The sequence below is a fragment of the Typopeltis vanoorti genome, chromosome 12 (assembly GCF_054136105.1).
Source record: "Typopeltis vanoorti isolate ZY-2024b chromosome 12, IOZ_Tvanoo_1.0, whole genome shotgun sequence".
Classification (NCBI taxonomy): domain Eukaryota; kingdom Metazoa; phylum Arthropoda; class Arachnida; order Uropygi; family Thelyphonidae; genus Typopeltis; species Typopeltis vanoorti.
In genome coordinates, this window is record NC_143560.1 from 21,145,310 (window position 1) to 21,170,344 (window position 25,035).

General features: G+C 35.5%; 1 protein-coding gene across 3 annotated transcripts in view; it reads left to right on the forward strand.

Moving 5' to 3' along the window:
* The window catches only part of LOC150100620 (uncharacterized), a 174,156-nt gene that overhangs the window by 64,226 nt on the left and 84,895 nt on the right, over positions 1-25,035 (forward strand). For all 3 annotated transcript variants that reach the window (XM_090401971.1, XM_090401972.1, XM_090401973.1), the window contains one exon: positions 1,694-1,928. In XM_090401971.1, coding sequence (XP_090258097.1) covers positions 1,694-1,928 — 235 coding nt within the window. The remainder of the gene's footprint in view (positions 1-1,693; positions 1,929-25,035) is intronic.

Genomic DNA, 25,035 nt, shown 5'->3' on the forward strand with positions numbered 1-25,035 from the left:
GCTGATTCTAAAGGAAGTTTAAAATTTGTCTCTTTTGTGGTGAAGCACATCTCCTTAAACCTATTCACTGTTGAAGTGCTCACAACCACCTCTGGCAAACCATTTCGCTCATTCATCACTCTCCAAGAAAAGAACCTACTTCACACATCCTTACTAACCATGTTCTTAGACAGCTTCCAAGTGGAACACCTTGTTTTTCCCTACTCCCCATGTATTGAAAAATTTTTTCTGTGTTAATCTTATAATATCTCTTTAGTAACTTATAAGATCCTATCATATCCCCTCTCCTCTGCCTGTCACCTAAACTCTGCAATCTACACATCCTCAATCTTTCCTCATAGGGAACATTCCACTGGCCTGTCACTAGCTTGGTCACTCGTCTCTGATTCCTCTCCACTACCTCCTGATCCCCAAGAAATGCAGGTGACCAAATCTGTGCATAATAGTCAACATGTGGCTGAATCATAGCCTTATAAAGAGGGATAATAACCTCCTTATCTGTATTTGTCACTGTGCTCTTCAGCATCCAAATAATCCTCTGAGCTATTTTGCCAGGCTCTTGCAATATGTCCTCTGAATTTCAAATTTCTGTCTACCATCACCCCTAGATCCCTAGCCTCACCAATTTCCTGTAAACTAGTACTATCAATAATCATGTATAGGATATAGTTATGAGAATTGGTCACATTTTTAAGTTATTTTTCAATTCATACTATTTCCTGTCATGATTCATTAATGAGTTCATCATTGTCAGGAGACAAGTAGTTTTTTCTTATAAAAAATTAAGGAGAAAGAATGAAATAAGTTATCTTTTATCAATTTCCTCTACAACTTCAGATTTATTTTGTACAGATAATTTTTCAACTAGAAAATAATACTATAATTGATAAAAATTAAATTTAGGACTCCATTTGTGGTCCTGGTCAATATAGAACAAAAGAAAATGATGTTCTGTTATATTCCTGCTGTTATATACTAGCAGGATTTTTATTTTGGTTTTGTACGTTTACTAATTTCATGTTATAAAATTCTGTTATATTTGAATGCTTTCTTGGAGTTTATAAAGATTATATTTTTGTATAATATAACAAAGAATGTTTTTCTTTAGTTACAAACTTTACAAGTTTGTAACTAAATGCTTGTTTTTGGCATTTGTGACACAAATGCCACAAACAAGCAGTTGTATTGTGAGGAAGTACCATTTCAATGAGATATAAAAATATACAAAACACAAGGAAATTTATCCAGCACGTCCTCAATTAGAGATGTCCATACATTGTGTGATGAACTGCTTTAAGCAATTTAATGTAATTTATTACCTTGTAGCTCTTTCTGTGTTTTAAATAATTCTGACATACAAATGATTTATGTATCTTCATCAGTGTGTATTATATTTACATAATTATTTTTTTGTTTGTTATTTTAGCTCTTTAAGATCTGGCTATTTGTAAAGCTGTACTTATGTAAATTTGAATAAATACGGTAATTGAGCAAATAATGTAGCAACAAATATGTTTTCTTAAACAAGTTACCTTGATTTATTAAGATATGACTTACTTAATAGAATAGTAAATTTCATATATATGTTGACAGTTAAATTTATTTTGTTTCATTGAAATGTTTTTCATTTAATTTTTTATTTAGAAATAAACTAAAACATTTCCATATAATTGAAGTAACTTTTTTTCCTCAGACGAGCAACTGAGAGGCAAAAGAAGCTCAAATCATCAGAAGAAATAGAACTAGAAAAGATTGCTGAGGGAAGAAAACAGCTTGCATCTTATCTTGAGATGAATAGGAAGGTACTTAGAAAAAATACTGAAAAATTACACCTTGATTCCACGAGCAGAGTACTTGGCACTCTTCCTGTTCAGATTTCTGATAGAAAACCCATTTTGACTACTGTTGCATTTCAACAAAATAAAAAAGTAAGAAATTAGTTATTTTTTGCAATTTCATCATTCAGAATAGTACTAATTAAGATTTTGTGTAATTGCCTTTTGTTGGATTATGAGAATAAATAAGAAAACAGAAACAACTTTTCATGTAGTCTTAGCAATTATCACTCTCATTAGAAGTTTGAAAATCCAGCCCATCTAATTAGAGCCATAAATCATCTTTACTACTACTATGCCTTTGAGTGTGCATTTAGTAATCAGCAACAACATATATCAATTTCTATACTGTACATTACTTTTTTACCGATGCAAAAAGGACTTAAATCTCATGTTGGTACATATGTATATAGTTAGATGCAGGGAATAGAGAAGGAATTTATTGATATTTATATCAATCCTCAAGGATTACAACCTACAGTTGCATCCCTTATCGAAAAAGGAGATGGATGCTTCAAAGAATAGAAATGAAGGTGAAGGAAGAATAATTTAGTTATTATGAGTATTTGGTGGAACTTCAAAAGCCTGGTTCCCTGGGTTTTGGATTGTATGTTGATGGTGACTAAAGTAATAGGAGGAATTGTGGTTGCCATTTCAGTTCAACAGAGTCATGGAAGTATCTATATCGTTACTTCTGAATAGGATCAAGGGCTTCAAGAGAGGTTTTAGATGCACTGGTTCAAAATGTTGGAACAGTATTATAAGTAAATTTACCCAGAACAATCAATTCAGGTTTTGTGCTAAAGAAAAAAAACAGAATTAACTTCAAATTTGTTATGGACTTCAGTTTTATCTCGTCTTGTTTCTTTTTCATGAGAAACAATACACCACCTTATATTTTTGATGCATCATTAAAGTTGTCTGGACTGTTCTCCACTGGAGGATACATGCAAGTTTTTTTGAGATTCTTGAAGTTTTGGCTCTTTGAACTTCACTAATTGATTTCTTATGATCTTTTTTGTTATGAGAAAATGTTCCTCACTTTCATGAAGTATAAAATGTGACATTAATTCATGACAGCATAAACAACAGACTAAAAATTGATCTGAGAATGCTTTTCTTTTGTAACATCATCAATTTCCTGATATGTATCCTATGACAGCACTATATGTGTGTTTAGTGCTAGTAGAGATTAGGATTGAGGTTAACTTTAAAATGATGCCTTATTCCTTTCAAAAGAATCCTTTTTCCTCTTAATATCATCGGCCTCTTTTCTTTTGCTATCCTTTCTGGTTATTTTTGTAGGAAGAACAAAATTTATAAACAGATAGAGTACCTCTATGGGGATTTGCCCTCTCACCCCTCTCCTGCCAATTTTTTTAATGGAAAATTTGAAAAACAAGCACTTGACTCAGTCTCTCTCAAACATTCCATTGGTTAAGATATCTAGATGATGTGTTTTCTATTTGGTCTTGTGGCCCCGATACTTTAGACACTCACCTTCTTGTCTCACATCAATAGTCGTCACTCTAGAATCCAATTTATAATGGAAAAGAAAACTAATAATAGTCTACCCTTTCTAGACATCCTGGTCACCTGCCTACGTAATGGTAACTTGTCCTTTTCACTATACAGGAAAACCTACTCACACAGGCAGATACATTCACAAACTTTTCCATCATGTCTTTCGTCTCCCCATCCCCCCCCTCTCAACAACTTGGTATCATTAAAACAGTAACCCACAAGCCTATAACCTTTGTTCTAATGAGACCTCTCTTGCTGCAGAACTACATCATATACACCTCACTTTTTTATCTAATGGCTACAGTTCCCGAAGTATCCAAAAATTAAATAATAATAATTATTATCAATCCTTCCCCAATCCATGACCTTCTCTTCAGCAAAATTTTAGTAATGCTATCACCATCCCCTATGTCTGAGGCACATCAGAAAAAATAGCCAGAATCTTAAAGAAATACAATCTTTGCACTACTTTCAAACCCCACTGAAAACTAGCTACCCTTATCAGTTCCAGATGTATAGAGTTCCTTGTTCCTGAAAGTTGACCTACTATAGACAAACAGGAAGATCAGCTATGTCCCATGGAATAACATAAAAAAATACATCTGCAGTCACAACTATGATCAATCTGGCCTTACAGATCATGCTTTGGATACAGCTCATAGAATCAGTTGGAAAAAGACCACATGCTTCATCACAGTAAATTTTGAAGAGAAAAACTGTTTTTAGAATCTGCTGTTGCTCTTAAAAATCAGCCTAATTTGAATAAACATGGTTGCATAAAACTTCCCAAAACATGGGAAACACTAATATTTCAAGATTCCAGTTTACATAGTAGACTCCTAACCTAGTTGGGACTTCAGTCTTTTGTCCACATGTTTCCCTTAGTTTTGTGCTACCTTTGTGTGTAGGTTACAAATCTCATACTATATTCCATGATGATGTCTCTGTAACTGAGATGAAATATTGGAAGAATTAAATATTATTTTTAATCCTTTTCTAGTGGTGGTTCACTCCATTCAACTCCTGACATGAACAGCACTACATGATTAAGTTTACTTTATTATTAATCTTTTATCAACATTTTTCTCAGAAATTATTCTATTACTTGTCAACACTCCAATATGGTTATATCTAAAATTTCAGTCTTCTGAATGAATCATTTCAAGTTTTTGGTCTTCCTCTGGGTCTTTTTCCTGCCATCTGTTTTGCTAAACTATTCTCTCCTTTAAGTGACAATGCCCTGCTTTGAATGCTAACAATATCAAATTCCTTCTTATCATCATCATCAAATTCCTGCCATGCACCCTCAAGGGGTGTACAGGATATGATAGTACTACATGAAAAAATTACATCATTACTAACTTCCTATCTACAATTTTCCTCCAAATCAGTCTGTTACTTGTCAAGACTCCAACATTATCAGATCTTATATTTCTATCATCTAAGGCACTTTGTACCGCATCAATCCACCTATATCTTGGTCTTCCTCTGGGTCGTTTTCCTGGCAGAGAACACTTGTTTTGCTAATCTTTCCTCATCCATTCTATTTAAGTGACCATACCACCTGAGATTAGCTATGCTAACGCATTCCTGGATGCTGACAATGTCAAGTTCTTTCCTAATATCTTCGTTTTTAATATGATATTGCCATTGATGCCATCTGTTCACGCCTCTAATCTTTCTCAGGACTCTCATATCTGCGGTTTCTAGTCTTTGGTCAAGTGTTTTACTTCTGACCCAGCTCTCAGATCCATAAGTTAAAACTGGTTTGAACACTGTCTTGTATACAGCAAATTTAGTGTTCTGACTAATTTCTCTCTTATTCCAAATGAATTTATTCAATTGACTTCCTACCATACCAGCTTTGCTGATTCTGTTGTCTATTTCTATATTTAATTTACCATCTTCAGTAAATATCGTGCCTAAGTAGCTGAAATGTTTCACTTGTTCCACAGGTTCTCCATTCACAACACAGTTGACATTTTCAATGATTCTGCCTATTTTCATTGTCTTTGTCTTTTTATTGCTGACCTTCAAACCATATCTATTACAACAGTTATTCAATTTAGTCAGGGAATCTTGCAGACTTGTAGCAGATTTATTTAGAAGTATAACATCATCTGCATAAAGCAAAGAGCTGAATTAACATCTCCAATTCTGATATCATATTTAATACCGCTTTCCTTCATAATGTGATCCATATAGATAATGAATAACAGAGGGGATAATGTACATCGTTGTCTCACACCAGATTTAACATTAAACCACCTTCCTGTACTTCCTTCAATTCTAACTGCTGACTTACAACTCAAATAAAGACTAAGTATTGCTTGATATAATGCCCGATTGACACCATATAATTGTAGCGTGTTGAATAGCTTCTCTCTTGGCACCTTGTCATATGCCTTTTCCAGATCGACAAAACTTAAATATAGATCTTTGTTATATTCCCATGATTTCTCGACTATTTGTCATAAAGTGAAGATCTGATCCTGACAGCTTCTATTTGGCCTGAATCCAGCTTGTTCTTCACCAAGCTTTTCTTCCACAATTGTTCTCAGCCGTTTCTCAATTATACTAGCATAAATCTTGCCAGGAACACTCAGTACGGAAATACGTCTGTAATTCTCACATTCAATTTTATTTCCCTTTTTATATATGGGTACTATGAGAGCTCTACTCCAAACATCAGGAATTCGTCCCTCAGTCCAGGCTTTCTGAACTATTCAGTGCAGCCACTGTAAGACTTTTATGCCACTATACTTCAGCTTTCTGATCATCTACTGCTGCTGCTGCCTTTCCACATTTCAAGCCTTTGATGGCTTTTTCTACTTCAAATATGGATATGTATTCCTGATTGTATGCCTGTTGAGTGTTTTTTACCACTGTGCTATCACTGCTTGTTTCATTTAGCAATTTTTCAAAGTAATTACTCCATACTTCAAAGATATCTTTTTCTCCTTTTTTCATGTCACCTTTATCATCTCTAACTCCTTTTACAGCACTTTTCCCTCCATTTTTAAGCTTCTTCAACAACCTCCAGAATATTTTGCCACCTTCTTGATATTTATTTTCTGTGTTCTTACCAAAGTGTTCCCATGACTTTTGTTTAGCTAGTTTTACACAGTGTTTAGCTTTTTTACATTTGTCTCTGTATTCTCTAACAGCACAAACTGACTTATTTGCCAGGAACTTTTGATATGCTTTCTTCTTTTCCTTCACTGCCTCTCTAACTTCCTGTGTTCATCATGGAGTTCTAATTTTTCTATCCTTGCAGACAACCTCACCACATGCGTCTCTGGCTGAATCAGTTAGTGTTTTCTTCAAGGTTGCCACTGAATCTCCAAGGTTTGGTTGCTGTTCTCAAACTCTTTCATTTTTTTTCTTCAATAATCTTTGTGTATTTTAGTCTACAGTTCACATCTGAGAGCTGCTCAACTTTTATTCGCTTTAAAACTTTCTTACATGTTATTCTTTTCAATATGAAATTCAATTTTATCCTGCTCAAGACTAAATAGTGATCACTTCCAATTTAAAATCCTCTGTACACTCTGGTGTCCTGCACACCAGTGAGAAAACATCACTATCAACAATAATAGTCATTAAGACTTTTGTTATTCCTTGCCTTTTCTCTCCATGTGAATTTGTGTACATTTTTATGTTGGAACATGCTGTTAGTAATAACCAGTCCATGTCCTGTGCAGAAATCCAACTGGTATTTGCCATTATTATTGGCTTTGCTCTTTTTATGAAATTTTTCCAAAATATTTTTGTATGTCTGACAGTCATTTCCTACTCTGCTATTTAGATCCCCAACAAGGACAGCTTTTCCTTTTTTATTGTTTCAGTTGCTTTCTCTAAAGCCTCAAAAAAATTCCTCCGCTTCTACCTTAGTAGAACCTTCTGTGGGACCATTGGCACAAATAAGTCTCATTGTCCAGTTTCCCTTTCTCATATTTGCCCACATCACTCTACTTGAGACTGACTGCCATTCAAGAAGATTGATAGAAAATTAATAACGGAAAAAACTCGCGTACAAATATTATTTAATAGTATAATTTTCGCCTGTGTGTCACAGGCATCTTCAGTACATTAAGCTCAAATTAAACAATAACTGACAATTCCAAAAAGCACCACCTAAGTAGCTGGTGTAAGATAACTAAAAAGGTCAATAACTTTCCTAAAAATAAAAAAAAAAAATCAATACAATAAAAAGTTAGGAAAGATTAGCTGATTTGTAAAGTACTATCTCCCATAAAGGGGATAGACGTAAGCTGTCGGATCTGTTTAAGTTAGGAGAATGAAGGAGAGTTTCACATGTTTCTGTATAAAGGCGTTCCATGAGAAACTGACTTTTGTGAAGAACTCTCATCTTTCTCCAATGAACTCTGTGTCTAGTGAAGATGGCATGTTCTGCAAGTCTAGACTTTTCAGGTTTAAAGTATTCAATATAAGATTGGTGTTCTAGCCGAATAGAGGCAGATCTTCCCGTTTGTCCGAAATAAGATAATCCACAAGAGCACGGAATCTGGTAGACACCTGGATGATTAAGATGTGGAATCTTGTCCTTAGGAGAAGTGAGAAAGGTGGAGATTTTTCTAAACGGTCGAAAGGCAACAAAATATTCAATGGTTTTAAAACTTTTGCTATACGTTCACTGATGCCTTGTACATAAGGGATAGGAATGCGCATTATTTCTTGTGTTTGAAGAGGAAGACATTAAAACTACTCAAAGTTGTTTTAATGAAGCAATTCTTATAACCATTAGATAGAAAGGAAGAAGTTATATATTGTAGTTCTTTCTGTAAAAGATCGTCTGAAGAACAAAAGGAGTGGGCCCGATGAACCAATGTTTTAATAGTTCCTGCCGTTTGACTGGGATGGTGATGAGATTCTGCATGGATATAATGGCCTGTATGAGTCTTCTTTCTATAAACTGAGAAATGTAGGTTACATCTGAATGGTTACATGGCGAAGAATTAGAAGATCTAAAAAGGCTAACTGCTTATTTGATTCTACTTCTAGGGTAAACTTGATCCTGGGATGAAATGCGTTTAACTTAGTGAGAAATTGTTGAAGTTCATCCGAAGAGCCATTCCATAGAAGAGCCATTCAATGAATTCTGTATGGAATTCATTGAATGTATTGGCATCTGAACCAATGAGTAGGTCTGGGGGAAATGTTGTCAAAGATACGTTGTTCAAAATAAAAGTTCCATAAAGAAATTGGAGATAGCAGGAGAAAGAGGATTACCCATTGCTGTTCCTCCAATTTGTTGATACAACTTATTTTTAAAGGAAAAATAACCTGAATTTATTACAAAATCAAATACGTTTACAATGTCTGAAGGAAATTTCTGTTGTAGTAATTCAATGCTTTCCGAAAGAGGCACATTTGTAAATAAAGAAACAACATCTAAACTGATCATGATATCAGAAATGTCCAAATGAAGATCTGAAATTTTATTTTTGAAATCCAAAGTATTTTTTATATAAGTATCAGTCCTACTAGTTGAGAGGAGAGTAAATTTGATAAAAATTTTGAGATTTTGTAAGTGGGGCAACCTATACAATCTACGACTGGTCTTAACGGAATGCCTGGTTTATGAACTTTTGGAAGACCATACAATCTAGGTGGACAACCGAAGAAGGTTTTAAGTTTTTTCTTTTCATCTTCATTCCATGTAGATACATTATCTATAAGAGAATTCAGTCTCTTCAATTGACTCCGAGTAGGATCCGATGTAAGAGGCCTATAAGTTGAATAGTCGCGAAGTAAAAGAGACATTTTTCTCTCGTATTCCTTCCTATCTTGAATCACTACAGCCTTCCCCTTATCAGCTTTCGTAATAATTAAATTGTTATTCTTCAGTGATTTCAATGCTTTAAACTCAGAGTAACAAAGATTAGGACGAGGAGGCTTGGCATGAAAAAGAATTTGTGCACATTCAAAACGTAATCTGTTGCTGTTTTTTGGGATAAGGATTGAATACCCCTGTCTATGTTATGAAAAAAATCCATAAGTGGCACCTTATTCGGCATAACAGCGAAATCATGTCCTTTTGATAAAACAAAACGTTCACAGTCTGTTAGTGGACATCCAGAAACATTTATAACTACTTTATCTATATCAATAGTATTATTACTGGATCTAGGTATGCTGACCAGTGATTCAAATTTGTGTTTTAGCTTGTCATGAGAATCATTAAAGACCTTTAAGTAAGAACTCGAAGATATGTACATTACAGTATTAAAAGTTTCAACCGTTAAAACAGATTCCAGAGCATTTTTTATATCCATAATTTCTCTATTTAAGAGGGCAAGAGATTTTTTAGCTTTGTGTAGCTGATTATTTAAAAGAGACTTACTAGCTTTGAAGTAGATCCGATGAGTTTTTGGGGACCTAAAAACTTCTTTAATTTTACAACAGGTTGAAATAACCTGGGCCATCTTACATCGTTTAAGGAATATTAATCTGTTAATGCATTTGGCCTTTACCATTACTTTACTGTATCTAGCAGATTGTTTGGAAATAGACTCTCCGTGAAATTCAGCAAAAGTTTTAAAAGAGGTATACTGTGAGTAGACATATCGATACAAAATTAATAACGGAATTAATTAGGTGGCGCTTTTTGGAATTGTCATTTATTGTTTAATTTGAGCTTAATGTACTGAAGATGCCTGTGACACACAGGCGAAAATTATACTATTAAATAATCTTTGTACGTGAGTTTTTTCTGTTATTAATTTTGTATCGATATCTCTACTCACGGTATACCTCTTTTAAAACTTATTCAAGAAGATTAGCCTTGTATTTAGTGTTGAATACTATGGCTACTCCTTCTTTTCCTTGATTGTCATTGCCTGAATATAACATTTTGTATTTATTGCTCAGAAAGATCTCGCCAGTTTTTGTTTTTTTGTTTTCAGTCACCCATATTATGTCGATCTGGTACTTATCTAATTCCTCAACTAGCTCCATTTCTTTGTTATTCGGGCTTCTTATGTTGATAGTACCAATCTTTAACTCTGGTGATATTGTGTTGGAGTGTGTTTTTAGATTTATTCCAGTAGCTGACTTTTCGCTGTTCGTCCTGGTTCCCTGGCGAAAACAACGGGGGCCTTGTTTAACCGGGCGACGCCCCAGCTGGCATGAATTTTTGTCATGTTGTACCATCATTTTGTATTTTGGTTTAAGCCAATAATAATACAATTTGGTTGTAAATCCCAAATTGCCAGCCCATCCTCATTCGTTCAGTATCCAGGTAGATACCCAACAAGGTGCACCACGAGAAGGTGAGGATTGGACATTAGGTCAGAAGCCCTGGTCGGTTCTCCACATTCCTTTAAAGGCTATGTGGAGGGCTCCTCTCAGTTATGTAGCTTTGATCCTTTAGAACCCCCCTTCTTAATATCTTCATTTTTAATATGATTCTGCCATGCCCTCTGTTCACTCTCCTAATTTTTCTCAGAATGCTCATATCTGTAGTCTCTAAGTTCTAACCCAAATGTCAGGTCCTTAACCTTAAAACAGTCTAAATATTGTCTTGTATACTGCTAGTTTAGTGTTTTGGCTAATTTCTCTCTTATTCCATATAAATTTCTTCAACTGGCTCCCCCACCATACCAGCTTTGCTTATTCTATTGCCTATTTCCAAATTTAATTTGCCATCTTCATTAAAAACTGTGCCTAAATAGTTGAAATATTTTTCTTGTTCTACATTAAAGTAATTGTTTTAAAGCAATTTGAAATTAAAGTAATTATTATTATTATTATTATTATTCCTGACACCACCAAGGAGTCCGAAGACTCATCACGGGAGGACACCTACAACTGTCTCAACCACTACACCGAACCTCTACTATGAATCATCTCCATCACGCCATCTACCGCGCACCACTGGTATTCTATGTCTGTAAATTGCGTGTGTTCTGAAGGGCCGATTTGTCTGTATGCGGGATGAAAAACCCGAGTTTCCGGGAGAAAAAACCCTGCTATTCTTTACACGGTTGTAGTCTCTGTACTTTTATTGAAACGATGTTCTGCAGGTTCTCCATTGAGAACCTGTAGAACTAACAAAACACTTTTCATGGTTTTGGTATTTTCTTGTTGATTTTCATTCCAAATTTGTTACAGCCATTATTCAATTTAGTTAGAATCCTGGAGACTTGCACTGGTTGTGTTTAAGACTGTATTATTATATTTGCTTAAAACAAAAGCTAAGGATTCACATTATCTCTAGGAGTGGAGATAATGTGCATCCTTGTCTTACACCTGAATTGACATCAAACCATCTTCTTGTATTTCTTTCATTTCTAACTGCTGACTTATAACTTAACTATAGACTATGTATTGCCGTGTATAATGTTCTATTTACCCCATATAACTGTAGTGTTTTGAAAAGCTTTTCTCTGGGCACCTTATCATATGCCTTTTCCAGATCAAAACCTAAGTACAGATCCTTGTCATATTCCCATGATTTCTCAACTATTTTTTGTAAATTGAAAAATTTGATTGAAAAAAAAATCTTAACCATTTCTCTTTGGCCTGAAGCTAGCTTGTTCCTCTCCAATGTTCTCTTTCACAATTTTCCTTAACCTCTTCTCAAGTATGTTTGCAGAGATCTTACTTGGAACACTTAGTAGAGAGATTCCTCAGTAATTCTCACATTCAACTTTATTCCCCCCTTTTTTTTTATTATTATTATTTTTTTTTATATATAGATGGGAAACTATGAGAGCTCTACTCCAATCATCTGGAATTCAACCTTCTAACCAGGTCCTTTGAATTATCCAGTGTAGTCACTGCATAATTCAACATTTCATGTTTTTAGTGGCTTTTTTTCTACTTCAGGTATTGAAATATATTCCTTTTTGCATTCCTTTTGAAAATTTACTACTGTTCTGTCACAACTTGTTTTGTTTAACAGTTCCTTCAGAGTATTTACTGAAAACATCTAGAATATCCTTATCTTGAGTTTCTATGTCACCATTTCTAAGCTTATTTAGAACATTTTGCTGTCTTCCTGATATTTAACTTCTGTATTCTTATCGAAGTCTTCTCATGTTTAATTTACTTTTACTTTGTTTAGCTACTTTTACACATATCTTGGCTCTTACATTTTTCCCTATATTCTTTAAGGGCTTCTGCTGACTTAATTTGTAGGTGATTTCAGTATGCTTTCTCCCCCCAAAAAAAGAAGATACAAGATGTTAACTTTAATATCTTGTGTCTACCATAGTGTTCTTATTTTTCAATGCCTTCTTAACAGAATCCATCAATGATTTTGCCACTGAGATTTCAAGATTTGGTTCCTATTTTTGAACTGTTTTATTTTTCCTAAATAATGTTTGTATAGTTGATTTAGTCTACAGTTTACTTGTAAAATCTGCTCAACTTTAATTTTTTAAATTTTCTGACATATTGTTATTTTCAATGTGATATTCTTTTTTTAATCCTACTTAGCATTAACTGATGGTCACTTCCAATTTCAGATCCTCTCTGCACTCTTGTATCCTGAACTAGCATGAGGTATCACTATCAACAATAACATAGTCATTGAGGCTTTTCTTATTTCTTGTGTCTTCTCTCCATATGAACTTGTGCACATTTTTATGTTGGAACATGGTGTTAGTAATGGCTAACAATAATAATGGTAAATATCTGCTGGAGAAATCCAGCAGATACCACTATTATTAGCCTTGCCCTTTTCTCCAAATTTTCCCAAAACTTTTTTTATATTGCTGGTGGGATTCATTTCCTACCCTGCTCCAACAAGGACCACTTTTCCCATTTTCTTTATGTGAGCTGCCTGCCCTAATGACTCAAAAAATTCCTCCACTTCTCCTAACCCAAACTCTACTTCCAATCAAGATGTTTATCTTTATGTGTGTTAGAATGCTGTTGCTACTCCTTGTTGCCTACATATAACATTCTGCACTTATTATTTAGTAAAATCTCATTGTTTTTTGTTTTCTTGGTCGCAGTAATGCCAGTTATGTCCACATGATACTCTTACAGTACTTCTGCAAGTTCGACCTCTTTGACCCCATTAATACTCCTTATGTTGATGGTTATTATCTTCAGTTCTTCTGAAGTTGGGTTTGCTCTTCTTCTAGATGTTGAGTAGTAATTTGTTTCAGTGGCTTACTTTTCACTGTTTGGCCTGGTTCCCTGAAGAAAACAGTGGAGGCCTTTATTATTATTATTACGGGCGACGTCAGGGAGTCCTTAGACTCATCGAGGGAGGCCCTAAACATCATGTCCACACAACTATTCGACATTCTCACAGTATCTATCATACCTTGCCTTGAACTCATTCACTGTCATAGCACCCACAACAGACTCTGGCAGCTTATTCCACTCATTTACCACTCTAAAAGTAAAGAACCCAGCTCTAACACCCAAGCTAACCACACCCTTGCCCAGTTTCCATAGATGTCCCCTAGTTCTCCCACCACCAGTCCTGATCTCAAAAATATCCTCTGAATTAATCCTATAGAAACCCTTTAGCAATTTGAATGTCTCAATCATGTCTCCCCTTTTCTGCCTGTCAACTAATTTGGTCACCGAGGCTTCTTCTCGAAACCTCGGTGACCAAATCTGGGCACAGTAGTCGAGATGAGGTCTTATCAAGGCTCAGTACAGAGGTACAATAATTTGCTTGTCTCCACTTGTCAAAGTATTTTTCAACAACTACATGAGTTGATGAGCTGATTTAGCCACTTTTGCAATGTGCCCCCTAAACTTCATCTCCCTATCCACCAACACTCCCAAGTCCCTGGCCTCATCAATCTCATGGAGTACAGGTCCACCAATGTGGTATACTGCTGCTAATCTTTTCACCCCAAAATGTATAACCTTACATTTTGTCACATTAAATTGACATCCATTCTCCTTAGCCCAGAACTCCAATCTATCCAAGTCTTCCTGCAAGATTTTGACTTTGACATCTTCTGCATTCACTATTGCCCTACCTAACTTTGCATCATCAGCAAACAAATGAACTGTTCCTCTTAGATCCTTCCCTATGTCGTTAATGAACAAATTAAACAGCAGTGGTCCAAGAACAGAACCCTGCAGGACACCACTAGTCACCGTCTTTTGGACTCTACTCCTGAATAAACTACTCTCTGATATCTCTCCATCAACCACCCACCTATCCATCTCACCAACCCTATATCCATTCCCATATGTTGTAGTTTAAGGATTAGAATTCCATGTGGTATCCTGTCAAATGCCTTAGCCAGGCCCAGCAGTATCACTGTAAACCTATTACCCTTATCCAGTTCAGCTGTCACTGTGTTATAAAACTTGAGCAAGTTACTGAGGCATGATCTACCCTTCACAAAGCCATGCTGTCCCCCCGTACAGTATCTCATTATCATCAATCCATTCCTGTATTTTTCACTTGACTACTTTCTCCAAGACCTTGACAACGACTCCTGATATGCTGATCGGTCGGTAATTTGCAACAGTAGTCTTGGATCCTCCTTTATGCAGTGGAACTATTTTTCCCTCTTTGCACACCTTCAGGACTAAACCATACCCAAGACTCAGATTAAACAACATGGTCAAGGGCTGATAATTCTTTAGCTGCTTCACGTAAGACCTGTGCCGGTATACTATCCAATCCCACAGATGTATTCACATTAAGGTTCTGTAATAGACTATTCACCTCCACTTCATTCATCACAATTCTTGTATAAACTAATGGTTCCCTCATTTTTTCAATGTCACCACCTGGATGATATACTCTTGCAAAGTGCTCGCTCAGTAATTCCACTATATCGACTGATTCAGTGACCTCTTTACCATCGTCATTCCTTAAAATCATTCTGCCATGTACAGTGTTTTTTTTTTTTTGCTTGCAGCATATTGAAAGAACTGTTTAGGATTCTCTTTAGCTTGCATAGCTAGTTTCCTTTCATAATCCGCTTTTGCTTTTTTTACTACACTGGTTCCCCTTCTGGCCTGCGCTTTATACTGTTCGTGTGCCTGCAGGTCACCTTTCTCTTTAAATTCCCTCCACAGTTGTTTCTTTTTTTTTGCAGCTCAAGCTTAATGGTGTTATTCATCATTTAACCCCTACTTGTTTTACTATTCGGACCCTAGGTATACAATCAGCCATAACTTCCTGTAAATTGTAAATTCTCCTTGACCACTTCCCATGCTCTATCGACATCCAGCCCTTGCAGTTTTACATACCATGGCACTGATCCAAGCAATCTCCTAAGCTTGTCATACTTGCCAGCATGGTAATTCCACCTATACCCTGTCTTAATCAAAAATTCCACACCTTTAGCCACTTCCCAAGTCAAGACCTTATGATCACTCTCACCAGTAGGTGGCAACATGGTCGTATTCGTTACAGTCAAATTCTCAGATGCTATTACCAGATCAAGCACTCTCAAACCCCTAGTATTTTCACTTACATGCTGTCTCAGATAATTATCCCTTAATAACTGAATAAAATCCATTTCCTTCATCAGATGTGTCCTCTCCTCCTTCCACTCAATGTTACCATAGTTGAAATCCCACATAATAATTACCCTCCTTCCACTCATTTCATCAATTTGTTTATGCATGCTATCTCCACCATCTATTCCATCATCTGGTCTATAGCAGCACCCGCATTCACGTAAGACCTGTGCCGATATACCATCCAATCCCACAGATGTATTCACATTAAGGTTCTGTAATAGACTATTCACCTCCACTTCATTCATCACAATTCTGCTTCATTCAGATGCATGCCATCCATCTTGTATAAATCCTTTCGCATATCAAACTCATTCCAGACGTCCACGAATTCCACACCACACCGTCTGCATAACCTGCGCATAAAGTCATTTGCGATTATGGCCCTCCTTCTAAACTCCTCTCTGTTATACTGCGGCAACAGACTTACCATCCTAACTCTGTCACTCTTTTCTTTCGCTACCTTTAACAATACTTTAAAGTCCTCTCTCATAAAAAATTTATCTCCTTTCAATTCATTTGTACCCGTCACAACTATCAATTCTTTCACCCTTCTATCACTCCTCTTAATAACGAGTCACCACACAACACTCTTTCCTTCATTTCAGAAACTCTCCCACTCTTATGCTTATTTTTCCTTTCAAACACTTGTTTATTTCCGTTAGCCGAGGCACTCTGGAAAGAGTTTTGCAGGTGCTCTAACTCTCGCTGCGCATTGTGTATCACTGCACAGAACCTAGCGATCTCACTCCCTACAAATAATTCCTCGTTTTTTTTCATCATTTAAACCATTTTCTCTCTCTGTATAGTTGCTTTCACTGTCTCTTTGATCACCACTCTCATTGCCATCTTGTACAACATTGCAATTCCCTATCAAGTTACTATTTTCACTCACATTCCAGCTTTCTTCAACCATAACTATCTCACAACCTGACACATACTTCAATTCCTCACTTTGCTTACACTTTCTGCACATTCTCCCGCCACTATCACTTTCCATCCAAACTCCAGTCTCCTTCGGGAATGCATACATCCCACACACATTGCATTGGACAAACTCCCTCACATGGTTTTTGAACAAAGGCGTCGTATTTTTGGATGCCATTATTTTACGTCGCATTGGCGCCATGTGTAATTCTATGAAACGTATCGTTAAAGTACTAAGTTTAAATAAAACGTAATTCACACCAAAATCACACAGACACAACAAGCTACCAAAAATAAACAATATTACGTTAAAATTTAAACCAGTATTCCAATTTTCACTCAAAATTATACTTAGCTTTTGGGAGCTCTCTAAAAACACTACACACCATGTAGCCCTCGAGCGGCAACGTTTTTAACTGGGCAATGCCCCAGCTGTCCTGAAATCTCATCATCTTGTATTATCACATGTATTTCTGGGTTAAGCCAATAAAGATTACAATTTGGTCAACTAAGTTGCAAATCGTTTGTTCACCATCCAGTGGATGGTGAACAAACTGGTGAATACCTACTAATGGGACATGCAATATGAAGATGAGGATTGGGCATTAGGTCAGAAGTCCCAGTCGATTCTCTATATTCCTTAAAGGTGATGAGTAGGTCTCCTACCAGTTATCTGGCTTTGAACTTTAAGCAGCTCCTTTTGTAAAATCTCTCCCTTTATTCCCATGTCAATAAAAAAAATTGCTTATAATACTGTTTTAGTTACTACTTATACTCTCTCTTTCTCCCTCTCTTTCTGTATGTGTGTGGACACATACTAGAATTTCAAATTACAGTATATGATTTATTATAATTTGATATGTTTGCTGCTATGTTGAGTTTTAAAGATATTGGCTTATTAAATATCATGGATATTTTTGCAGATATGAACAAAACATGTCTTTAATGGCAGAAATTAATGTGTTGTTCTGTTCTGTCCTTATATTTTTCTCATGTTCAGGTTAGTGCTTGGTACTAGCCATTGTGATTTTTGATGATTCTTGATAATATTTGAGCATTCCTAAGTGACTTGAAGATTGTACATTTAAGGGATATTACTATAAATTTCAGAAATGTAAGAAATGCGCAATTGTCCAAAATACTGGTCTACAATCTAGTCACAAGCTTATGTACTATGATCACTGGATGTAATTTAGATAGTGATTTCACATTATTAGATTTTTGCCTCCAGGCTTCGTTGTTGGGACAATACACTCAGGTAAAAAGCATTCTTTAAGTAGTTTCATATCCAGTTGTGTCCATGAGACAAACTATATCGAGGATAAATTTTTTTTTTTTCCTTTCCTGCAAGACCAATTTCCATTATTCAGCAGTCATGTTTTGTGTGCCTTGCCATATGACAGCTGATATTTTTTTGCTCTTAACAAAAGCTTGTTTGCTGCATCTGTTCTACAAAAATAATTGGTTCTTTGGAGTCCCTAAATGAAGACTGGGAAATTAACTCAAAGTCTAAAGAAATGTTGGAAGAAAAAGGGCAGAGTCAGTTTCCAAAAAGAAACTGAACTTTTTGAAAATTGAAGAAACTGGTGGTGCTACCTGTTGTATCTTTTTGTTGTCGAAAGCAGCAACTTTCATTAGTGTTGTGTCAACTGTTTATGATGACATTTGTTTCATTAGAAGCTGATTTATAGTGCCAAGAGTGACAGTGTTTTGATGAACAGTGGGAAAATGAGTTTCAAATAGAGAGCTGCAATTGACTTTTGTGTTAAACTTGGTAAAAGTTTTACTGAAACGCATCAAATGCTTCAACAAGTATACGGTGATGAATGCTTATCCCATACTCAAGTTTATTAGTGGTTTAAGCGATTTCAAAGTGCTCATGAGATGCCAGGCCATCCAAAAACTGGACTGAGCGAAGTTAACATCCCAAAAGTGCATAATTTCATCAAAGAAAACCCGAAATCATCCATGCGATTGATTGAAGATGAATTGGGGGATTCCAAAATCAACTGTGCACAACATTTTGACCGAGAGTTTGGGTCTTCGTAAATTGAATTCGCGATTTGTTCCCCACAAGTTGACTGACAACCAAAAAATGTATTGAATTGAACACTGCAAGGACCTCATTAAAACCACTCATAAGGACTCAAACTTCCTTGAAATTATTATTACTGGTGATGAAATGCGGTGTTTTTGAGTATGAGCCCAAAACAAAGCGCCAGAGTGCTGAGTGGAGACCACCAGAAAAATGGCATCCGAAAAAAAAGTCACTTAGAGAGGTCAAAAGTAAAAACTGCTGATTTGTTTCTACAATTCCAAGGGCATTATCCACAAAGAATTCGTTGTGCCTGGCCAAACAGTCAATGGTGAGTTTTATCTCAAAGATTTGAAGCGATTGATAGCAAGAATTCATCACGTACGGCATGAATATCGTGATGCAGGCAGCTGGTCACTTTTGCACGATAATGCGCCATCTCATTGTGAGACAGTTTTTGAGCAAAAACCAAGTTTGTGTGTTGGATCACTTGCCGTATTCATCTGATTTAGCACCCTGTGACTTCTTTCTCTTCCCCTGACTTCATTTGCCGATGAAAGGAAAGCGATAAGACACCATTGAAAACGTTCAAGTGGCAGTAACCACGACCCTCAACAGTATCCTAAAAACCAATATAAAAAACTCATTTAACTAATTAATTGACCATGCCAAATGCTGTATTTGAAGCTGAGGGAGAGTATATTGATTGAAATAAATGATTTGAATAATTATAATTGGTCTGTTTTATTTTCTATCAAAAGTTTGGTTTATTTTTGGACAGAGGGTGTAGCAATTTACTAGCACCATACATATTTTTGCCTTAGAGATTTGTACAGGGTATCTGAAAAATAACTCCAGGGTTTCTAACAGGTTGTAGTTCAGATGTTGTCCACCAGATAGCTGTACAGACATGCCTTGCTGCAGTAATGGCATTGCCACAAGAGAAAGCACAATGCATGTTATTCGCAGAAACGAAGTCGGTGACAACTGACCAAAGGAATTTCAGCTGGAAGTATGGTAGGAATGCACTGAGTGACAAAAGCATCCCTAAGTGGCATCAACAGTTCTTGGAAACAGGAAGTGTTTTAAAAAGACACTCAACAGGTAGGCCTACAACAAGTGCAGAAAACATGGAACAAATCTGACTGTCTTTGCAGCATAGCCCAAAACATTCGGTTTGTAGTGTGAGTTGTGAATTAAACGTCCCTAAAAGCATGGTGCTTGCGTTGTCCACAAGAGAATAAAACTTAATGCTCATAAACTGCAGCTTGCATCACATCCAGCCTGCTGATAGGCAACAATTAGTTCAGTTTGTGAGAACCATGTTTAGACCTCATTGCTGAACATGACAACTACCTCCAGAGAATTTTATTTTCTGATGAGGCAATGTTTCATATCCGTGGAGTTGTGAATTGCCATAATTGTCGGGTGTGGGGGTCAGAAAATTTGGAAAAACTGGAGGAGTTTGTCCATAACAGTGCAAAAGTCATTGTCTGCTGTGGCATCGTGCATGGTCTCATTGTTGAGCCATTTTTTTTCCTATGAGGAGACAATTACGAGTGTGGCATACCTGGATATGCTACAGAACTTTGTTTCCTCAGATTGAAAATGTGGAGGGCCTCATTTTCCAACAGGATGGGGCCCTGCCAAATTATTCAGCAATTGTGCAGACTGTGCTCAATAACCGACTTCCAGGAAAATGGATAGGCAGAGGAGGTCCTATTGCACTTCCCACTGTGTACTCCTGATTTGACTCCAATGGATTTTTTCTTTTGAGTCTACATAAAAGACATTATGTACCAAGCAAAAATCCACTCACTTGCCCACCTGTGCCATAGAATAAAAGCAACCATAGAAGCAATTCCTATGGATATGCTTACCCGAGTGTGGTCTTAGGTGGAATTCTGTTTTGATGTCTGTAGGACTGTAAGTGGTGCACATTTTGAGTACACTAACAGGTAATCAAACTTGTGACATTGTACTTTGATAATATATGCAACATACATTTCTGCTTGAAAATGTCATAAAATAAATTCATTGAAAACCCATAGTTCTTTTATGGCCACCGTGTATAAATTCATAGAGTAAACATATTTAAGAAGTAAGAGGTGTTATTCTGGGAAAGAGATCTTAAGCTGGTCCATGATATAATAGCATCCTGGGTATAATAAGAAATAATTAGAGACACTCCTAAAAAAAAAAAAAAAAAAAAAAGCCATTCTTAATAGCTACATTCATTATCATATTTCAACTAAGGGCTATTTTTGCTTATGTGTCATAGACATTTATATCTGATCAAAACTATAATCAAAATTATAGTTTCCAAGTTTTAGACTGTAGCCTATTCCATTCTTATGCCATCATTTTAGTCTTCCAGTTCTTTAATAAATGGGAAAAGTTCTTCTTTTCCCATTTATTTTATAAGTATAGACTAATTTTGGCAACTTGCTATTATCCATTTGATTTAGATGTATCCATTTTTGTTTATTTATTAATGTAATAATTTATTGGTTTTATATTTAGAGACCAATATTTATTCATTTGTTGGTTGGAATTTCATTTCTGTAGGTTGAATGATTAGTTTTCATCTTTTTTTTACAGTCTGTGTTTGTCCTTTCCACATGATAAAGTTTTATTTGTATTCCAAATAGGTTCTGCTGTTTTCCAAATTGCTATATATATATTACGGTTAAAGTGATAAATCTGGTTAATATTAATAATTACCTGTTAAAGTGAATAATTAGAATTAATCACTTCAACCGGTTAAAGTGAATAATTCCTAGAGGAGTCTGGTAAATGTAATAAAAACATGTTTATAGGTTTTGTATATAGGTTTTCATTCTGAATAGAAATGATAACAGCTTAGGTTAGGTTAGTTTATAATGAAAAAAGTAAGGAAAGTACTTCTTTTGCACTCAATGAAATCAGAAATCATTATAAACTAACCTAACCTCATCATCATGCGTATCAAGGATTTAGGCCTAGCATGGCCTGTTCCGGCCTTAGAAGCGTTGAATCGTTTAAGAGGACGTCCTGGTTTTCTTTTTCCTAATGGCTTGTATTTTAAGGCTTGTTTTGGTAATCTTTCTGTTTTCATTCTTTAAACGTGTTCCATCCATTTCTGTTTATATTTTTAAATTTTTTCTATTACTGGATCTTAGTTTAATTCTTTCATAATTTCTTTGTTTGAAATCATTATAAACTAATCTATCCTTTATTGGTTAGGTTAGTTTAGTTTAGGTTAGGTTAGTTTATAATGAAAAAAGTATGGAAAGTACTTCTTTTGCACTCAATGAAATCAGAAATCATTATAATCTAACCTAACCTAAACTGGATGTCGCATGTCGAACCAGAGTGTAGTCGTAGTTTGTCGTGTGCAGATTAATGGGGATGAAAGATAAACGTTGTTGTGGGCAGAGTTTAATGATTGAGGGCAAATAAATGGAGATAACAAATAAAAGTTGTTGTGGGCAGATGAATGGGGATAATAGATAAATCAGAGAGGAACTGATCAGTGTTTTTTTGATTTTTCTCCATTCATCTGCCCACAACAACTTTTATTTATTATCCCCATTTATCTGCCCGCAATCATTAAGCTCAGCCCACAACAACGTTTATCTTTCATCTCCATTAATCTGCCCATGACAAACTATGACTATACTCTGGTTTGACATGCAACATCCAGGTTAGTTTAGGTTAGGTTAGGTTAGTTTTTAATGATTTCTGATTTCGTTGAGTGCAAAGAAGTACTTTCCTTACTTTTTTCATTATAAACTAACCTAACCTAAACTAACATAACCAACCAATAAAGGATAGATTAGTTTAGGTTAGGTTAGTTTATAATGATTTCCAATCGATAAAGGTTAGGTTAGTTTAGTTTATAATGATTTCCAACCGATAAAGGTTAGGTTAGTTTATAATGATTTCCAACCGATAAAGGTTAGGTTAGTTTAATAATGATTTCTGATTTCATTGAATGTAAAAGAAGTACTTTCCTTACTTTTTTCATTATAAACTAACCTAACCTAAGCTGTTATCATTTCTATTCAGAATGAAAACCTATATATAAAACCTATAAACATGTTTTTATTACATTGACCAGACTGCTCTAGGAATTATTCACTTTAATAGGTTAAAGTGATCAATTCTCGTAAATTATTCACTTTAACCGGTAATTATTAATAATAACTGGATTTATCAGTTTAACCGTAACATATATATATATATAAATTTAAGTGATAAAGTACCTCCTTGCCATACTGCTGTTAGTATGTCTTTCCATTATGATACTTTAAAAAATTTAGTTTAATCCTTTATCCAAGTGTTAGCAAACAAAGTTTGCGCCTGAACATACTTCAGGACTGAGGCAATTCGTAGCAAAGGTGGACTAAGCTCTCATCTGTCCTGTCTCAGTATCTCCCATAATGCAAATCACATCTCCTTTTGGATATGTATAATGCTATGCATTGACGGATGGGCCACTAGTTGAGACCCAGACAGATTTCGATCTTTATTGAGTTCTCATCAGTGGGGCCAGGCCCTGAAGTGGTGATACCAAGGCAGAAGCAATGGAGAGGTCATCTTTACCTATACGAGTTGGCAAAAGGTGTACCACTTTATTATTAAATTACTCTGGATTCAGAGAAAGATGTTGAAAGTTTATTTTCCACTTGGTTAGACTATAATAAATTTAGTTTAATCCTTTATCCAAGTGTTAGCAAACTCGTATAGGTAAAGATGCCCTCTCCATTGCTTCTGCCTTGGTATCACCACTTCAGGGCTTGGCAAAAGGTGTACCACCTTATTATTAAATTACTCTGGATTCAGAGAAAGATGTTGAAAGTTTATTTTCCACTTGGTTGACTATAATAAATTTAGTTTAATCCTTTATACAAGTGTTAGCAAACTCGTATAGGTAAAGATGCCCTCTCCATTGCTTCTGCCTTGGTATCACCACTTCAGGGCCTGGCTCCCACTGACAAGACCTCAATAAACAAAACCGGTCTGGATAGTGGCCCTTCCCTCAATGCATGGCATTATACATATCCACAAGGAGATGTGCTTTGCATTATGGGAGATACTGAGACAGGAGTGATGAGAGCTTGATCCGCCTTTGCTATGAGTTGCCTCAGTCCCCTCAGTCCTCAGTATCTTCAGGCGCAAACTTTGTTTGCTAACACTTGGATAAAGGATTAAATTAAATTTATTATAGTCTAACCAAGTGGAAAATAAAGTTTTCAACATCTTTTTCTAATTTAATAACAAGGTGGTACACCTTTTGGCAACTCGTATAGGTAAAGATGATCTTTCCATTGCTTCTATCTTGGTATCACCACTTCAGGGCCTGTCTCCCACTGATGAGACCTTAATAAAGGTCGAAACTGGTCTGGGTAGTGGCCCTTCTCTCAATGCATAGCATTATACATATCCGCAAGGAGATGTGCTGTGCATTATGGGAGATACTGAGACAGGAGTGATGAGAGCTTGGTCCACCTTTGCTATGAGTTGCCTCAGTCCTGAAGTATCTTCAGGTGCAAACTTTGTTTGCTAATACTTGGATAAAGGATTAAACTAAATTGATTATAGTCTAACCAAGTGAAAATAAACTTTCAACATTATGATACTTGTTCTGATTATTTGACTGCTATTTTATTTATTACTTCTTGGATTGACTGTAAGAGTTAATATTTTAAAATCAGCTAATACCTTTTGTTTGTTAAATGTATCAGTTTTTTTGTAATCATAAAGGTTGCATGTCTCTCTCTCTCTTTGAAATTTTCCTCTTTTTTCAATTAAGAACTTTAAAGATTGAGCCTATGCAAGATTGGTCTTTTTAGAATTAATTTTGTTCTTTTAGTAGTTTATCCTGTATTGTATTGTTTAACTTTTAATTAAAGATGGGAAGAAAATATTACATGCATTATACATGTTGATAGATTTTGAAATTTTTTCCTCTTGGTTATACTATAAATTAAAGTTGCCAAGAAATTATATTCTTGGCCCATAATGCATAGCATTATGCATGTCTGTAAGGATATGTGGTCTGCATTATGGGGTACTAAAGCAAGTAATGCGAAGTCATTAGCCTCTATATACAAGTTGCGCAGTTTTGAAGTTGCTTCATGTGCAAAGTTTGTTTACTTACACTTTAATAAAGGATGAAACCAAGAATATAATTTTTTAGCATTCTTTAATTTATAGTATAACCAAGTGGAAAAACTCAGCAAATATTGT